The 18,836-nt window shown below is 46.9% G+C and overlaps 2 protein-coding genes across 2 annotated transcripts in view; one reads left to right on the top strand and one right to left on the bottom strand.

Moving 5' to 3' along the window:
- Positions 1–1,481: 1,481 nt before the first annotated feature.
- LOC309684764 (olfactory receptor 14A16-like) lies at positions 1,482–2,420 on the bottom strand (the record flags this gene model as incomplete). The annotated part of the gene is made up of 1 exon (XM_082500633.1): positions 1,482–2,420. The coding sequence occupies one exon, from the start codon at positions 2,418–2,420 to the stop codon at positions 1,482–1,484; it is 939 nt and encodes a 312-aa protein (XP_082356759.1).
- Positions 2,421–10,141: 7,721 nt separating this feature from the next.
- The window catches only part of LOC309684773 (maltase-glucoamylase-like), a gene marked incomplete at both ends in the record, with an annotated part of 37,014 nt that continues 28,319 nt past the window's right edge, over positions 10,142–18,836 (top strand). Inside the window, 4 exons of the mRNA XM_082500639.1 lie at positions 10,142–10,240; positions 13,895–14,019; positions 15,833–15,921; positions 18,357–18,406. Of these exons, the coding sequence (XP_082356765.1) occupies positions 10,142–10,240; positions 13,895–14,019; positions 15,833–15,921; positions 18,357–18,406 (363 nt within the window). The remainder of the gene's footprint in view (positions 10,241–13,894; positions 14,020–15,832; positions 15,922–18,356; positions 18,407–18,836) is intronic.

Raw genomic sequence — 18,836 nt, 5'->3', positions numbered from 1 at the left:
AGGAAGCCAGGCAGAGACACCAGTAAACCTGAGCGGATGACCAAGGAGCTCCTGCTCAATCTCAAAGAGAAAAAGGAAGCCTACAGAGGGTGGAAGCAAGGACAGGTAGTGTGGGAGGAAACAGGGAAATTGTCCGTGCAGCCAGGGATCAGGTTAGCAAAGCTAAAGCCCAGGTGGAGGTGAATCTGGCCAGGGGCATCAGGGGCAACAAGAAAGCCTTCTATAGGTATGTTGGTGACAGAATGAAGACTAGGGAACATGTGGGCCCACTCGGGAAGGAAAGGGGAGACCTGGTCACCTGGGACATGGAGAAGGCTGAGATACTCAACGACGTCTTTGCCTCCGTCTTCCCTGGAAAGGTCTCTAGTACTGACATTGTCCTCTCCCAGGCACTTCCCAGCCCTTCCCAGCCCTCCCAGCTCTGCCTACCTCCCCTGCCCTCTCCCCAAGACAGCCTAGCCCAGTAGCCCAGTCTGGGCTGGCCCCACAGCACTGCCCGCCACAGGCTGATGCAGAGCTCTGGGCACTCACCGCACAGCCCCAGCTCCTCCCAAGGGCACAGCAGCTCCTGGGGGGCAGACAAGGAGGTCAGCCTGCCCATCAGCCCCCGGGCTCATGCTGGCACCGAGGGAAGGAGGAAAAAGAGGCTGGTCACTCTCTGCCTCTCCGGAATTCATATTGTGCGTGATCCCCAGCCCTAACTGAATTTGCCCCCTTCTCTCCCCAGTCAGCCCCACACCCCAGGACAGCACAGCAGTCCTGGCCCTGGGGTTCCCTCAGGCAGCTCCTGCGTCTCCCCAGTCTCCCCTCCCTGTGCCTGCTGAGTCGCTCATGACTCCCTTGGCACTGCAGAATCCTTGTGTGTGGACACAGTGATTCAGGGCTTTATTTTGGTGGACTTCACCTTTGAGGCTGTTTCACCTTCTGAGTCTCCATCCGTTCTAGCCCAAGGGCACGTGTTGAGTCCCTAATCCCGCCTCTCCTCCCCCTTCCAATGCATTTCCAGAATGTCTGGCATATGCCGTCAGTCCTGTCATGTGTGAAGAAGAGTGAGGAGATAATGGGAGCTCATGGACCGTCTCCCATGCCATTGGACACCAAAAAGAGCACTTTTAAATGCAGAACATTTGGTGCAGTGGAACCCAATAGTACCATAAGCTTAGCTCCAAAAACACTGAGAACACAAGGAGAAGACACTCCTTAAAAGACCAGTTCCTTGACGATGTTTTTGGAAGGAACTTTGGAGGAATAGCCCATCCTTCAGGCACTGCACTTGGGAGATGCCCTTTTATTGAAGAGCAATTATCTAACAGGCCACACCTGACACAGTGTTGTGCAAGGATCAGACACAGTAGGATGGAGCCTCAAGACAAGCAGCGTAAACTCAGAAAATTATCTATAAGTTGGATTATCACAAGAGTTAAAAGAAGACTCACGACCTAAGATAAACTGTGGGCAATGTGCAGAGAAGGGGAGGCAGGTTAGTGTCGGTGAAACACTTTCCATTGAGCCTGTTTCTGTAGGGCATCCTTGAGCTCCTGGTTCCTCATGCTGTAGATGAGGGGGTTCACTGCTGGAGGCACCACCGAGTACAAAAAGGACACCAACAGGTCCAGGGATGTGGAGGAGATGGAGGGGGGCTGCAGGTAGGCAAATATGCCAGTGCTGACAAGCAGGGAGACCACGGCCAGGTGAGGGAGGCACGTGGAAAAGGCTTTGTGCCGTCCCTGCTCCGAGGGGATCCTCAGCACTGCCCTGAAGATCTGCACATAGGACAGCACAATGAAAACAAAACACCCAAAGACTAAACAGGCACTAATCACAAGAAGCCCAACTTCCCTGAGGTAGTCTGAATGTGAGCAGGAGAGCTTGAGGATGTGGGGGATTTCACAGAAGAACTGGTCCAGGGCATTGCCCTGGCAGAGGGGCAGTGAAAATGTATTGGCTGTGTGCAGCACAGCATAAAGAAACCCACTGCCCCAGACAGCTGCTGCCATGCGGACACAAGCTCTGCTGCCCAGGAGGGTCCCGTAGTGCAGTGGATGGCAGATGGCAACGTAGCGGTCATAGGCCATGACTGTGAGGAGGAAATACTCTGCTGATATAAAGGCGAGAAAGAAAAAGACCTGCGCAGTACATCCTGTATAGGAGATGGCCCTGGTGTCCCAGAGGGAATTGGCCATGGCTTTGGGGAGAGTGGTGGAGATGGAGCCCAGGTCGAGGAGGGAGAGGTTGAGGGGGAAGAAGTACATGGGGGTGTGGAGGCGGTGGTCGCAGGCGATGGCGGTGATGATGAGACCGTTTCCCAGGAGGGCAGCCAGGTAGATGCCCAGGAAGAGCCAGAAGGTCAAGAGCTGCAGCTCCCGTGTGTCTGCGAATGCCAGGAGGAGGAAGTAGGTGATGGAGCTGCTGTTGGACATTTGCTGCCTCTGAGCATTGGGCACTGTCCAAAAAAGAAAAGGCAGTTCAAAGATAGTGAAGACTTTTCTAAGAAAAAAACCTGCTCTGTATCTCTCTGAAGCTTCAGAGACTGCCTTTCGCTTTTAAAGACGATCTTTGGCACGTCCCTCATTTAAACTCTGCTTTGTGATGGCTGAGGGCGCCCCAGGGAGCAGAAAACTCTGCTGTGAGCTCTGGAGGGGTGAGTCATACCCTGCAGAAATAGGCAAATAGGAACATGGCGTGATCTCAGATTAATCAACTCATAATGTCAAAGAGATTTTCACAGAATCATAGAATCATAGAATTGCTGAGGTGTGAAGGGATCTTTAAGATCGTCAAATCCAACCATTAACCTTCCCTGACAAAACCACTTCTAAAGCATGTCCCCAAGTACCACAGCTACCCCTTATTAAAAAGTTCCAGAGATGGTGAATCCACCACCTCCCTGGGAAGCCTATTCCAATGTTTAATAGCACATTCAGTGAAAAAGTGTTTCCTAATATTCAATCTAAACTTCCCCTGACATAACTTAAACCCATTTCCTCTCGTCCTATCACTTGTCACCACGGAGAAGAGGTCAGCCCCCACCTCTCTACAACCTCCTTTCAGGTAGTTGTAGAGGGTGATAAGGTCTCCCCTCAGCCTCCTCTTCTGCAGGCTGAACAACCCCAGTTCGCTCAGTCGTTCCTCATAAGATTTGTCCTCCAGACCGCTCTGTATTTTCAGCATTGTTGCTCCCCGTCCACCTGACTGCAGAGCACAGCTGTGGAGATTTTGTTTTGTTTGTACTGTTCTTGTTTCCCCAATGCTCCCAAAGAAGTGTTTTATGGCAGAAATTGTTGGACTTTCTGCCGTACTCCATGTGAAGCCTTGTGGGTTCTGAGAGGCCGAGGGGCTGTCCCTTAGTGTGGGCTGAGGGCAGTCGGTCTGTCCAGCAGCCCTGCTCTCAGCTGCCCTGTGCTGGCACCTCTTGGAGCTGGATGATGATGGACTCAGCTGTTCCCCTGAGAAGGAACTGGCCACTGCTGGGACCAGAGGAATGCAGTTTCCATGTGCCACACTCCAAACCCCTCAGCCCGTCTCATTGTACCTGAGGAGTATCTCAGCCCTCCCCTCCCAGACAGGGACACAGAGGACTCCCTGCAGCTGCCTGCGCCAAGACGCCCGGCAGCATTGCCATGACCTGAGCACTGAGGGGTGTCCTCCATGGGGCTGCTGGATAACACAGAGATGCCACAGGAACGCTGTGCCCATCAGGAGAGCAGCTGCAGCCTAGCACGAGCCCCTCCGAGAAGGAGTTGAATGTCCTATGGGTGGGGTGTCTGGAAGGGAGAATTGGGTCATTTGTTTTGCCCTGAGCCCACAGATTATGAGGGGACTGTATGGACGTATCGTCATGTCAGGAGCCAGAGGGTTGGTCTGTTAACTGCAGCTTAGCCCCAGCCCTCATCCCAGCAAGTCAAGTGCTGACAAGAAGGGGAGCAGACAGAGGAGGGGAAAACTGGAGAAACGCCCCAGTGCTGCTGCTGAGGGCGTCAGAAAGGGACAGGCGGTCGGGGACTGGGTCATTTCCCCTCTGCAAGGGTGAGGCCGCTGGGCAGGTGCCCCATGGCCATCAGGGCAGAGGCTGGGCTGGGTAGGAGAGGAGAGCAGGGGGTGGCTCCGGGGAAGGCGTCTGCCCTGAAGGGGCTGGACGGGAGGTGCCGGAATCCCCCCTGCCCGGGCATTTCTCTGTCCCCATGTCTCCTCACTGCCAGTGCTCCCAGAGCCCATCCCACACTGTGTCCAGCTCTGGCCCGCAGACCCCTCCTGTCAGCCGGGAACTGCCCAGGGGCATCTCGGGGTGTGCAGGGGGCTCAGGAGCAGCTCAGACAAGTGCTAACGAGAAATGGGGTCTCCATGCCTGCTCCAGAAATGAGAAATCCATTCCCACCTCTCACTGCCCACCCAGCCAGCCAAGAGGGGGCATTTCCAAGCACAGACTCCTTCCCTTTCAGTGAAATGCAGCCCTGATGTCCTTCTTTAGAAGGACCCTCTGCAAATGTCCTGGGGGTGATGGGGAGCTGGGAACAGCCCTGACCCACACAGGTGCCTCTCCACAGCAGAAGGCATCTGCCTTGCTGGCAGTCACTCCTTCCACCCACAGCTTCTCCCCACAGCGCTGTGGGAGCTCCCCGGGCAGGTGAAGAGCTGACCCTGGCAGGCGGTGGAGTCCCTGCCCTGGCACAAATCCCCCTGTGTGCAGGGACCCTGCTGGCAAGGACAGCCCTGCCCACCCCTGCCTGCACACCCCTACGCACACCTCCACAGCCATCCCCGGCAGAAGGCAGCTCTCAGGCTCTGTCCCTCTCACCGGGCAGCAGGGAAGCCCTGCTCTAGAGCACATCCTCCTCCTCTACAGCACAGAACTGAGAGAGTCCTCCTACACAGATCCCAGCCGCTGTCAGATGGAGCAGCTTGATGAGATCCCTCCAGGAATTGGAGCTGCATTGCCCGGCATCCAGAGACTTACCACGCAGAGGGCGTTGAAGATTCCTGCCCCATTGAGCTCTCAGCACCCCCCACTCCTAACTGCCTTTAAGCTCTCTCTGCCTCACAGGTCTCCTCTCCCTGCCTGCAGGCCCTGCTCCTGGACAGAGCTGTCTCTCTGCAGCGCTGCCCGCTTGCCAGGAGCTCCCTCCGCCCCAGCAGCCCGGCCCAGATCAGCAGCAGAGCACCAGCCCACGGTGGCACTGCCTCTGTCCCCTCTGGGCTCCCTGGAAGTGTCCCTGGGTCTCCAGGGGAACCTGCTGGGAAACAGGATAAAGTCATCACTTGTTTTCCTCCCTCAGCTGGGGAGAAACACTTCTGTCCAGGAGTTTCAATTCTCAATCAGAGACAAGTTGAGGTCCAAGAATACCTTTTTTTCTTTTTTTATTAGACAGGATACCACAACAATGCCAGGGAGCAATCTCCTTTTCCTGTTTAGAGGGAAAAGATTCTGATGAGCCAATGGAGACTTCTCAGCCTGGGTTTGTAATCCCTGGTGAGTCAAGAGGTGTTAGCTCCATCCCATGCCCACCACAAACCCCTAGGAGGTTGCATTCTTCTGGCCTCACTTCACAAGGGCACAAAAGCGGCTCCTGCATGTGAGCTCCTGGTCTCAGCTCTCCTGTGAAGTAATGGAGAGGGAGGGCAGGAGGAAGATGTTCGGACACAGACACCTGGAGACTTCTTTGGTGGCAGGGGTGAACAAGAGGCATGCTGAGAACTGCCAGCTCTGGTGGAGCAATTCAGAGAGAAGGGGCAGCATCTGGGGGCATCTTGGTGGAGGCTGGTGGGAAAACCCTTTGGCCAACTTCAATGACACAAGGTGTCCACGTGGAGGACAAGTGCCCCTGTAACTCTTCCTTCTGCCCAGGGCAGCCCCTAGAGGGATTCAGCTGACCAAATGGAGTCACGTGGCACAGGCAGAGCTCAGTCTCTCTCTTTCTCTTCTCCATCAGCTGTCTTTTCCACATGTCCCTGGAGTATGATGGCATTTGTCTCACGTGCATCCCTTCATTGCCTGACCTAATTCAGGGCAACTGAACCTCAATTTAGTTTACAGATTCCGTCCTGGAATGCTCGAGGAGGTGCCAGGGCTCTCCAGCACAATTGCATGCGCCTGACAGGGACAGCAGAGGTCCTGTACAGGAGCCCCGTCCCCACCCAGACTGGCTGTGTGACAGGCATCACCCAGAGCATCTCAGACAGAGTGGGTGCCTTTGGGCCAGTGACTGAATCTCACCACTGCAGTGGCACAAGCTCTATCCCTTTTTCTCTTCCATAAAAATTGGCCAGCACCTGAACAGCAAGCACATCACACCAGGATCTCCTCTCGTGTTCCTTCACTCTCAAACTATGCTGGTTCTTCTCTCCTGATTTTTTCAGCCATCCCCTTGACAATACAATCATGGATCAGGCCAATGATTTTCACAGTGAGCCTGAATCACAGCATGTCCACACCAAGGACATTTGCAACATCATCTTGTTCATCTTGAGACCAACTTCATCCCCACCGCAGAGCTTGCTCCCTTTGTGTGCACCTCATTTCTTCTTCACACTGCCATCTGCCATCCACTCCAGCATGTCTCTGCTCTGAAGCAAAGATTTTGCACAGCTGAGGTCTTGGGGCCTTGGAAGCAGGTTTCCCTCTTGTGAGTCTGCGCTCAGCCCAAGTGTGCCAGAGCTGAGGTGCTGCAGCCCAGCCATGCCCCAGGGCCTTCAGCCTGGGCACAGAGAGAAGGGTCTGGAGCTGTGTGTGCCATCTCTTCATTCCACTTGGAGGGAAGAAGAGCTGAGGGGTGTTCGGACATCTGCCACGACGGGGGTGCTGTGATGCGTGGGTACAGGATGATCAGGAGGGCAGAACTTTTTAGAGAGGCTTGCCCTCGTTGTGAAGGACCTGCTTAGATTTGTGGAGCTCCTCTAGGTGATAACTCCTTTGTGTAAGGGTCAGAAAAGAGACTAGCGAGGGTTACATTGTCGTGGGAGACAATGAACCTATTTATATCACCTTGTGAACTTTAATTGCCCTGGCATTCACTGGAAGGGGACCACAACTGCATGCAAACTGTCCTGGAGGCTTCTCGAGAATATTGATCAAGACACAGCTAAGGATCCCAGTTTCTATAGCACAGCTGCCAGATTGGCCAACAACAGTAATACTCATCTGCACCTGTTAATTTCAAAGAAGGTAGAGCTGGACATGGATGTGACAAGAATGTCAGCTTTGGCTATCGTGTCCATGAAATAGTGGGGTCTGCCCTCCCAAAGGGAAGGAGAATAGAAGAGTGTAGGTCTAGACCTCGGAGGAGCTAGTCTTAGTCTTGTGACTTTAGGTGGGGAGCCTATGTGACCAGCACAGAAGGGCAGCAGAGCAGAGCTCAGTATACCTCATCTGCAAGGACAGCATCTGTCAAGTAGGAGAGTGTAGTCATACCAATAGTCAGAAAAAACAAGCCCATCTGTCAGGAGAGGAGCTTGGGGAAACAGGAAATTCATGGGGAAGCTCCATAGAGAAAATGAAGCATGCAAGATGTGGATGCACGTGTTAAAACAAAGGAAGAATTCAGAAATACAGTTGGTTTTAGAAAAGTCACAGGTCCTATAGAGCTGACAGTTGCACGGAAGTTCACGGGCACAAGCATGAGCTGTCACTGCTCCAGGAACTTTTAAAGAAGAACTGAACATAATGTGCGGCCGCTGTTGAATTCAGTAAGAGCATGTGTAAATAGATCTGAGATTTTCTGTGTTCTCTTCTCTCCTCCTTCTTCACCAGCAAGGTCTCCCAGTTCCATGTGCCTAAGAGGCAAAACCCCATGCAAAAGCCAGCAGTGGATGGAGATCAAGTCTGGGGGTACTTAGCTAAGGCCAAGCCTTAGTAGTCCATTGGAGCAGATGGGATGAATCTAAAGATGTTGGGAGAGCAGCCCAATGTCAGAAGAGGGCTGCTGTGATACATTTTGGAAGGTCATCATGACTGAAGAATCCACATGCATTGTAGGGAAGTCACAGGCATTGGCAAAGCCTCAGAAAACCACAGTGCTGGCAGGAAGGAAGCAGGCACAGGCGTAGGAGTGTGTAGCTGGGGTGGGGATGGCCAAGGGCCTTGGTGGGTCTTTGACACCCCAACAGAACTGAGACCCTTGTCTGCTTAGCTATGGCTTCTGTCTCTTTCACTGTGCGCCATTAGAGGACACCAGATTCTGACAGCTCTGGTGCATTTTTTCTCCTCGCCTGCCCTCCACAGAGCCTGGGACGTGCACTACTGCTGATCTGCACCTGGTGTTACACAGTCCCACATTGCATTGCCCCCAGGAAGTGCCCAGAGTATTTGGACAATTTGGAAGAGGCAAAGGATACGCCTCGACAGGGGATGGGGCTCTGGGCTTGACCACTCTGCTTGGTGAAGCGCATCAAGGGCTTTCACAGGGGTCTTCACCTTTAAATTTCCTCCTGTACCAAGTGCCTTCAACTTCCTGCTTTACCAGTCCCCAGAGACAGATGCTTTGTCTGCTCCTTCCCTCCATGGTCTCTTCAGTGAGGGATGTCAGCAGGGCCTGCTAACACCCTCAGAAACCTGCAGGTTTGCTTCTTTTACTTCTTCAGAAGCTTGGGCACTCTTTCAGGAGCTGCAGTTCAGGAACTCGGCACCAGAGGGCTCATTCCCACACAAAACACCCGAAGGAACCAAGTCTGGACGTAGTTTTCCTTTAGTCTTCAGTTCTGATGTGGCTTATTAGAGAGATTTCAGGCGTGCAGTCACAGTGAAAAGATGTCAAAGCAGAGAGACAAAGGGAATAAAATGTTTGATTTTAACTAGCCAGTTTTGCATTAATGCCAATGCATTTGGCTTAGAGGAATGTCTTCAAGTAGACTCTGCACCATCTAGACCGACATGGATGGACTGGCACAGGCCCTGCAACATCCCTTGCAGGAGGAACCCCCCTCTGCTAGGCTGATGCATGCATCCAAGATGCAAACCTCTGCAGCGCCCACTTGTCACAGGCCTCCAGGCAGAGGGTGACTCATTCCCCATGACCCTCCAAGCCTGCATCAGCTCTTTTTGCTTTTGCTCCCCAGCCCTGAAACTCTCCAGCCCATGGGAGCTTTGGCTTTGGCACCCTCCCTCCATGCAGGGCCAAGGGTTCTCAATTCCTCCTTGGCAGCTGCCCCTGCTTCCACCTCCTGCCGGCTGCCTTTGGGCCCTGGCGCTCACTCACTTTACACCAGCAGCCTCCTCAGAGCGGTGTTTCTCTTCATGGCTATTCAGATAGACCATTCCTGTCCTTGGAGGAGGCTGTCCTGCACGGCCTATCAGATTTCCTGAGCTCCTTCACCCTTCAGAGCTGCTTCCCAGGGCACCGCTTGTATCAGTCTCCCAAGCACGTTAAAGTGTTCTCCTCTGCAGTCCGCCCATCTGTGCTCCGCTGCTGGCCTTCCTCACTCCTCTTTGGCACCTGGGACCCCACTATTTCCAGGTCATGACAGCCAAGGCTCACACTGATGATCACATCCTGACCAGCTCTTCCTTGTTGGCCAGGACCAGGGCCAGGTGAGCATCACCCTTCCTGGCCCACCTGGCAGCTCTATTAAGAAGTCATCCCAAGATCCTCCAGACTGTTGGCACCCTGTTGCTTTGCCTGGCCAGTGAATTCCAGGACACTTACAGGTCCCCATGGGAACCTGCTCATGAACCTGGAGACTTCTCCGGGTTGTTGTGGGAAGAGGTTTTCTTCCTCCTCTCCCTGATCAAGGAGTGGATAACTGCCAAGACAGTGTCACCTGGACTGACTTTTCCTCCCATCCTCTCTCACACCAGCTACCTCAACATGTTGCCCATCTCGTCGAGGCGCTCCATAGATCTGAGCTGCTCCTTCACACAGGGGGCATCCCCCCATCCTCATCCTCCCTGCCCCTCCCTCCAGCAGAGCCTCTACCCTTCCATTGCAGCACCCCAGCTCAGAAAACTGCCCCACCTGATCTCATTTCACCCCAAAACATCACCATGCTGTGACAAGACATGGGGCTCCTCCTGGCAGTGCACATTTGGGCTGCAGCCCCTCAGCTGTGGCACCAAGTTTCAGCGCAGGGAAACCTGAGCGCTGGTGCTGACCCGAAAACGCATTGTGCACCGAGCAGTTGGTGCTGCGCTGCACTCGGCTGCACGTACGGCATGGCCTTCACACCTGCGCTGTGCTGCACAGGGCTTGTGGCCGCAGGACAACCTCAGCAGTGTATTGGCACACAAGAGCCTGCAGGCAGGTCCCACTCTGTACTGGACAAAAAGCCTCCTGCGTGGCCTGGCCTGTCTGCAACGCTGCAGCAAGAAGTTCTCATGAAAACATCGTTGCTGTTTAACTGCAGAGATGAGGAATAGTGTTGTTTCCTTGTAGGAAACTCCTACGGTAGCTTGACTGACCAAAACAGGAGACTGTCTTCTATGGAGGGGGTCTGCATGGTTTGCTGCATTCAGTGCAAAGCCCATTCTCTGCGACACCTCCTGGGGTTCGTACCTTCTAAAGGAAACAAGATTGCCTCTGTGATATTGCCCTCACTGACAGCAGCTTGAAAGATCCCCTATGGAATCTGAGTTCCTTTTTTACTGGGATCATCACAGCCCAGAACCTCCTGGAGAAAACCACTGTCTCAGCACCCTTGGATGCAAACCTTCTGGTCCCACGGACTGGTAAGGGTGGAGTTGGCTCAAGAACACCTGGCTTAGTCCCCATCCTCTGCAGATTGTTCTAGGTGAATCTGCTTTGCAAGGGGAGTTGGACTAGATGATCCCCAAAGGTCCCTTCCAAACCCCTACCATTCTGTGCTTCTCCTCAAGAGTCCTGCCTCAAAGCCCAGAGGCTTTGGAGACCTCGCCGGTGGTAACTGAGGCAAAGAGGACATTAAGTACCTCAGATCTAACTGCACCCACTCTTAATGAATTCAGCAGTGGTCCTACTTTAAATTTTTTTCTTCTGTAACTGTTCCTAAAGAACCAAAAGCTCATCTTGCTGCCATGGAATTCCTTTTTCACAGAATCACAGAATCATGGAATGTTCAGAGTTGGAAGGGACCTCTAGAGATCATCTAGTCCAACTCCCCTGCTAAAGCAGGATTGCCTAGAGCACATTACTCAGGACTGCATCCAGGCGGGTCTTGAAAATCTCCAGAGAAGGAGACTCCACAGCCTCCCTGGGCAGCCTGGGCCAGTGCTCTGTCACCCTCACTGTAAATAAGTTTTTCCATGTATTTGAACGGAACTTCCTGTGTTCTAACTTGTGCCCATTGCCCCTCGTCCTGTCACTGGGAACCATTGAAAAGAGCCTGGCTCCATCCTCCTTCAACCCACCCTTTAGATACTTGTACACCATAATAAGGTCTCCCCTCAGCCTTCTCTTCTCCAGGCTAAAGAGTCCCAGCGCTCTCAGCCTTTCCTCATAAGGCAGATGCTCCAAGCCCTTAATCATCTTAGTTGCCCTTCGCTGGACTCTCTCCAGCAGTTCCCTGTCCCTCTTGAACTGGGGAGCCCAGAACTGGACACAGCACTCCAGTTGTGGCCTCACCAGTGCAGAGTAGAGGGGGAGAATGACCTCCCTCGACCGACTGGCCACACTCTTCCCTATGCAGCCCAGGATTCCATTGGCCTTTCTGGCTACAAGGGCACATTGCTGGGCCATGGATAATTTACTGTCTACCACAACCCCCAGATCCTTCTCCTCTGAGCTACTTCCCAGCAGGTCCACCCCTAACCTATACTGGTGCCTAGCATTCTTCCTCCCCAGGTGCAGGACCTTGCACTTGCTTTTGTTGAACCTCATTAGGTTCTTCTCTGCCCAGCTCTCCAGCCTGTCCAGGTCGCGCTGGATGGCAGCACAGCCCTCTGGGGTGTCACCCACCCCACCCAGTTTGGTATCATCAGCAAACTTGTGGAGGATATACTCTGTCCCCTCATCCAGGTCATTAATGAATATATTAAACAAAATTGCACCGAGTATTGACCCCTGGGGGACACCACTGGTTACAGGTCCCCAACGAGACTCTGTGCCGCTGATCACAACCTTCTGAGTTCTGTCCTGACGAAATAAGGCAAAATCTTCAGATGAAATAATAAGACGAAATCTTCAGATGAAACAATAAGACGAAATCTTGAGATGAAATAATAAGACAAAATCTTCAGATAAAACAATAACACAAAATCTTGAGATGAAATAATAAGATGAAATCTTAAGATGAAACAATAAGACGAAATCTTGAGATGAAACAATAAGACAAAATCTTGAGATGAAATAATAAGACGAAATCTTCAGATAAAACAATAACACAAAATCTTGAGATGAAATAATAAGATGAAATCTTAAGATGAAACAATAAGACGAAATCTTAAGATGAAATAAGATGAAATTTTAAGACGATGAAATAATAAGATGAAATCTTGAGATGAAATAATAAGACGAAATCTTCAGATGAAATAATAAGACGAAATCTTAAGACGAAATAAGACGAAATCTTCAGATGAAATAATAAGATGAAATCTTAAGACGAAATAATAAGACGAAATCTTAAGACGAAATAATAAGACGAAATCTTCAGATGAAATAATAAGATGAAATCTTGAGATGAAATAATAAGACGAAATCTTAAGACGAAATCTTAAGACGAAATAATAAGACGAAATCTTCAGATGAAATAATAAGACGAAATCTTGAGACGAAATAATAAGACGAAATCTTCAGACGAAATAATAAGACGAAATCTTCAGATGAAATAATAAGACGAAATCTTAAGACGAAACAATAAGACGAAATCTTCAGACGAAATAATAAGACGAAATCTTAAGACGAAATAATAAGACGAAATCCTAAGACGAAACAATAAGACGAAATCTTAAGACGAAATAAGACGAAATCTTAAGACGAAACAATAAGACGAAATCTTGAGATGAAACAATAAGATGAAATCTTAAGATGAAACAATAAGATGAAATCTTGAGATGAAATAATAAGATGAAATCTTAAGATGAAATCTTAAGATGAAACAATAAGACGAAATCTTAAGATGATGAAATAATAAGACAAAATCTTAAGATGAAATAATAAGACAAAATCTTCAGATGAAACCATAAGACGAAATCTTAAGATGAAATAAGATGAAATTTTAAGACGATGAAATAATAAGACGAAATCTTAACACGAAATAATAAGAAGAAATCTTCAGATGAAACAATAAGACGAAATCTTAAGATGAAATAATAAGGCGAAATCTTAAGATTAAATAATAAGATGAAATTTTAAGACGATGAAATAATAAGATGAAATCTTAAGATGAAACAATAAGACAAAATCTTAAGGTGAAACAATAAGACGAAATCTTAAGATGATGAAATAATAAGACGAAATCTTAAGGTGAAACAATAAGACGAAATCTTAAGGTGAAACAATAAGACGAAATCTTAAGATGATGAAATAATAAGACGAAATCTTAAGGTGAAACAATAAGACGAAATCTTAAGATGATGAAATAATAAGACGAAATCTTAAGGTGAAACAATAAGACGAAATCTTAAGGTGAAACAATAAGACGAAATCTTAAGATGATGAAATAATAAGACGAAATCTTAAGGTGAAACAATAAGATGAAATCTTAAGGTGAAACAATAAGACGAAATCTTAAGATGATGAAATAATAAGACGAAATCTTAAGATGATGAAATAATAAGACGAAATCTTAAGATGAAATAATAAGACGAAATCTTAAGGTGAAACAATAAGACGAAATCTGCTCTACGGAGGTTTGACTTTGCCGACCACAGGCAGCGGAACTGAAACCTCTGACTAAGAGGAAGACCAGAGCAGAATGAATCCCAAACCTCAGGATTTAAGGCAGCGGCAAATAACGTAATCCCATTCCTCTTCTTTCTTTCCCTCTTAATCAGGGCGCAAATCTCTGGCTGAGAAAGCAGTGGGTAGAGCTGAACCTTCCCGCAGCCAAAATGGGGCTTCACTTGAGAGGAGGTTACATCTTCCCTTTCCAGCGGCCGGCCACCACCACGGTGGCGAGGTAAATCTCCGCGCGGCACGCCTACGGAACGCGGTTCCAAAACTGAAGTCGAGGGCAGCTGCTTGTTGGGGAAGGAAGGGGGGGGGGGTGAAAAAAAAAAAAAAAAGTCGAATTATTAATCGTTCTTATCAGCACTACTATTATCAGGCGAATAGTTTTGGTTTTTTTTTGGAATTACGGATTTTCGTTATTAGCGGTGAGGTCCGTAGGAGGTTATCACGTTACAGCAATACCCGATCTGCAGCAGTAGGGGCGTTGTCGGGTAACGTTTCATGTGTGACGGTGGCGCCTCAGGAATTTGGGATGTCAGCACCACGGCCAGCGACGAAAGAGGGCTTTGGGGTTGGTTTGGGGTTTTGGGGTTTGTTTGGGGTTTTTGGGTGGTTTGGGGTTTTTGGTTTGATTGGGGTTTTTGGGTTGTTTGGGGTTTTGGGTTTGTTTGGGGTTTTGGGTTTGTTTGGGGTTTTGGGTTGTTTGGGGTTTTGGGGTTGTTTGGGGTTTTGGGGTTGTTTGGGGTTTTGGGGTTGTTTGGGGTTTTTTTGGTTTGTTTGGGTTTTTTTTTGTTTCTTTTGTTTTGTTTTCTTTGTTTGTTTGTTTGTTTGTTTTTGTTTTGGGTTTTTTTTGTGTTGTTGTGGTTTTTTGTTGGCTTTTTGTTGGCTTTTTGTTGTTTTTTTTTTTTTTGTTGGTCTTTTGTTGGTCTTTTGTTGGTCTTTTGTTGGTCTTGTCTTGGTCTTGTCTTGGTCTTGTGTTGGTCTTGTGTTGGTCTTGTGTTGGTCTTGTGTTGGTCTTTTGTTGGTCTTTTGTTGGTCTTTTGTTGGTCTTTTGTTGTGTTTTGTTGTTGGTTTGGTTTGGTTTTTCTGGTTTTGTTTGGTTTTTTGTTGTTGTTGTTGTTGTTGTTGTTTTTTGTTGTGTTTTGTTGTGTTTTGTTTTGGTTTGGTTTGGTTTAGTTTTTTCTGGTTTTGTTTGGTTTTTTTGTTTGGTTTTTGTTTTGTTGTTGTGTTTTGTTGTGTTTTGTTGTGTTTTGTTGTGTTTTGTTGTGTTTTGTTGTGTTTTGTTGTGTTTTTTTCTGGTTTTGTTGTGTTTTTTTCTGGTTTTGTTTGTTTTTTGTTTTGTTTTGGTTTGGTTGGTTGGTTTTGTTTTTTTTTTTTTGTTTTGGTTTGGTTGGTTGGTTTTGTTTTTGTTGTTTTGTTTTGGTTTGGTTTGGTTTCTTTTGATTTGGATTGTTTTGGTTTGTTTTGTTTTTTTTTTTTGTTTTTTGTTTTTTGTTTTTTGGTTTGGTTTGGTTTCTTTCATTTTGGTTTGTTTTGTTTTGTTTTGGTTTTTTTTGGTTTTGTTTGGTTTTTTTTGTTTGTGTTTTTTTTGTTGTTTGGTTTTGTTTTGTTTTGGTTTTGTTTTGTTTTGTTTTTTTTGTTTTGTTTGTTTGTTTTGTTTTTTGTTATTTTTTTCGGTTTTGGTTTGGGTTTTTTTTGTTGTTTTTTGTTTTGTTTTGGTTTCTTTTGTTTTGTTTTGTTTTGTTTCGGTTTGGTTTTGTTTTTGTTTTGTTTTGTTTTGTTTTTTCCTTTTTTTTTTTTTTTTTTTAAATTTATTTTAATCTCACCGTGGATTTCAGCCCGTCGCACGAAAGGCGTTGAACGTCAAAACCTTGGACAGCCAAGGATTGACGCAAGACAACTCTCAACGCTTTGAAACCCCGTTGGATGCCATACCCTTAACGTGAACATTAAAGACTGCCGAAATATTCATTATACATCTAAAATCACGGGGTTGAGTTTGTTGGTTTTTTTTGTTTTTTTTTTTTTTTTTTTTCCTACAGCCGTAAGAATCCGATGGGACTCATCATTGCGCTGGATGACAACAACGAGGCAGTCGGGGAACTATTCTGGGATGACGGAGAATCGACAGGTGAGCCTGCGTGGGTTGTCGTAGCAAATTACCCACAGCGACCGAAATATTAAAATTTGAAAATTAATTTAAAAATAAAAATAAAAAAAAAAACAATTTTTTTTTTTTTGGGGGGGGGGGAAATGAAATGTTTTAAATTTTAAAAAAAGATAAACATTTGAAATGCGTAAGAGGCTATTACTACTTTCCCCACCGTCGAGTGGAACAACAACAAAAAAAAAGGCGGTCGTCCGAATTTTTTTGAATTTTCTTTTTCTTGTTCGGATTTGGCGAAGCGTAAAGCCGCCGCCAAGCGGGAAACCACACTGTCACAACTGACGTTCTTTCTGTTGTGCGCCCCAAAGTGTTTCCACGGGTACAAGAACGCACACAACCCGTAGTTCACGAGAAGGTTCGGTTCAAAGTTCACGAGAAGGTTCGGTTCAAAGTTCACGAGAAGGTTCAGTTCAAAGTTCACGAGAAGGTTCGGTTCAAAGTTCACGAGAAGGTTCGGTTCAAAGTTCACGAGAAGGTTCGGTTCAAGACGAAAAAACTCGTGCGGTTACTGAACGCTTCAGATTTAATTGAATTCTCTGGGAAATCGGCAGAAATGCCGTTAACTCAAAAGTCGGGGTACCGAACCCCAAATTTAAGGCGTTTGGTTACCACAGTGCCTCCGCAAATCCGACGAGATAACACCCCGTTGTCTTTTCCCCCCCTTTCGCTTTTCGTTAATGGCTGTTGGAAAACTTATTATTTTTTTGGGGGGGATATAATAATCAGGCGAAAGCCCCACAACTTCGTGCCGTGAACGGGGATCGGGACTACTCAACTCCCAAGTTTTTTTTTTTTTTTTCTATCAAACATTTTCCCTCCTTTTAATTTTTTTATTATTTTTTAAAGGAAAAAAAAAAAGGTCAGCGCAGGTACTAAGGCCACGAAATGAATTCAACCCAAGTTAATAAAAAAAAAAAAACAAACCCCCAAAAACGTGAATTTTAGGCCAAATTTGTTTTCTTTATGGTGAAAAACGAATGCCTTCGGAATACAGCTGCGCCTGAGAAAAGCAGAGGTAATTCCCGAGCGAGGGGAAAAATTCCCGAGCGAGGGAAAGCAACAAAACACTCCGATTTTTTTTTTTTTTTTTAATTTGCATTTTGAGGTGAAGGTATTTTTGGGGAATGAAGGACCTCGAGTTTTCTAAAATCTTTTTAAGGCTTCGGGGGAGGCACCCGAATAACTCCTTCAATCCTCCGGCTGCTTTTTGAAGCCTTCGTCCAACGTTCAACGCGTCTTTTCTCGAAAAGGCGGGAAAGAGGTTTAAACGGTTATTCCGAAAGGGTTTTTTTTTTTTTTAATTTTTTTTGTGTTTTTTGGTTTTTTTTGTTTTTTTTTGGAAGACGTTGTATAAACCACTCCAACTTGTACTGAAAGCGGAAGATTTTTGCGTTATTATTACTATATTATTAGTAGTATATCGCTACTATATTATCACTCTATTGCCACTATATTATTATGGGATGGCGGCGGTTGTTACTTTCAGCGGATGGAATTTCTCTCTATATTCGCAAACAGCTGTAATACGAAGAGCGAAGGGCTTTGTTTTCTGGGATGTTCCTCTTAATGCTACTGAATTTCAGGCGGACCTGAAATTCTCTAATCCGTATCTTTTTGTCTCCCATTCACGAGAAACTTTTTTTTAAAAAAAAAAAAAATAAAAATAAAGGGGGGGAAATATTTAAGCTTTGTTTAGCTCTACGGCCGTAAAACGTAGGTTAAAGAGGAGAAGTTTCTTAGAGAGCAGCACAAGTCAAAATATTAAAATACAGCAAAAATCTGGACTAAACCGGCCCCTATTTGGCCTGAATATCGATTTTTTTTTTATTATTATTATTCTTATTATATTATAAATCAAAAGAAATTCGCGTAACGAAATGGGCGGGTCAGTCCGCTTTCCGCCACCCCCCAGCCGCAAACAACGTCACGACTCGCTAGGCGACTTGTGAACTTGCCAAAGACTACGCCGCCAAAAATGGGGATTTTTAAGGAAAACAGAGAAATATCGGTCGATTCGGCAAACGATTGGAAGTTTTTTCTTCAAAAAATTATTGGGATTTCGTAAATTGTTGCAGTTTGTCCCGCAGCCGTCCGGGGGAGGGGGTAACTTTCAAAGGTAAGCGTAATGATGATGATGATAATAATAATAATAATAATGATGATGATGATAATAATAATAATAACAATGATGATGAGAATAATGATAATAATAATAATGATAATAATGATAATAATAATAATGATGATAATAATGATAATAATGATAATAATGATGATGATGATGATGATAATAATAATAATTAGCGCTTTTTTTTTTTTTTTTTTTGGTCTTTTCGCTTTCCTTTTCTAATGCTGTCTCACTCCGCCCCGCGACTGAAATGTCTTTCTCCGCATTTTAGGTACTGTTGAGAAGAAAACCTACATTTTCTATAATTTCAAAGTTTCCAATGTAAGTATCCCGGTTTTTAAAGGATCTAATTTTAATTCCAATTTTTAGTCGGTAACACTTCCTATGGATATTCCTCCCCCCACTATTTTCCTAAAACGATTACTGAAATATGAATTATTTGGTCAAGTTTAAGAGGTGCCATTTCAAAGTCTTGTCACTCGACCAAGATGGAAATATGACATTTGTCTTCTCTTCCCCTAATTATTTTTAATAGCTTTTAATTTCCCTCCCCGGCCTTTGGCACAGCTCGAGAGGTCGGACTCACCCGCTGTTAGTAAACGTAACGGAACAGAGCGCGGCTTTTCCGGCTCGAGAAAAGCGCCCGTGTTGAACGCGTACGTGTGTTACCCGCCGAAGGCAGAAACGTATACAACGCGCAGAAAAACGCATATGTTATGCAATGTGCATTATGCGTTATCCAATATAGAAT

Source organism: Vanellus vanellus (assembly GCF_965231255.1).
Source record: "Vanellus vanellus genome assembly, contig: HAP1_SCAFFOLD_187, whole genome shotgun sequence".
Taxonomy (NCBI): domain Eukaryota; kingdom Metazoa; phylum Chordata; class Aves; order Charadriiformes; family Charadriidae; genus Vanellus; species Vanellus vanellus.
This window is presented reverse-complemented; position numbering and strand designations above follow the sequence as displayed.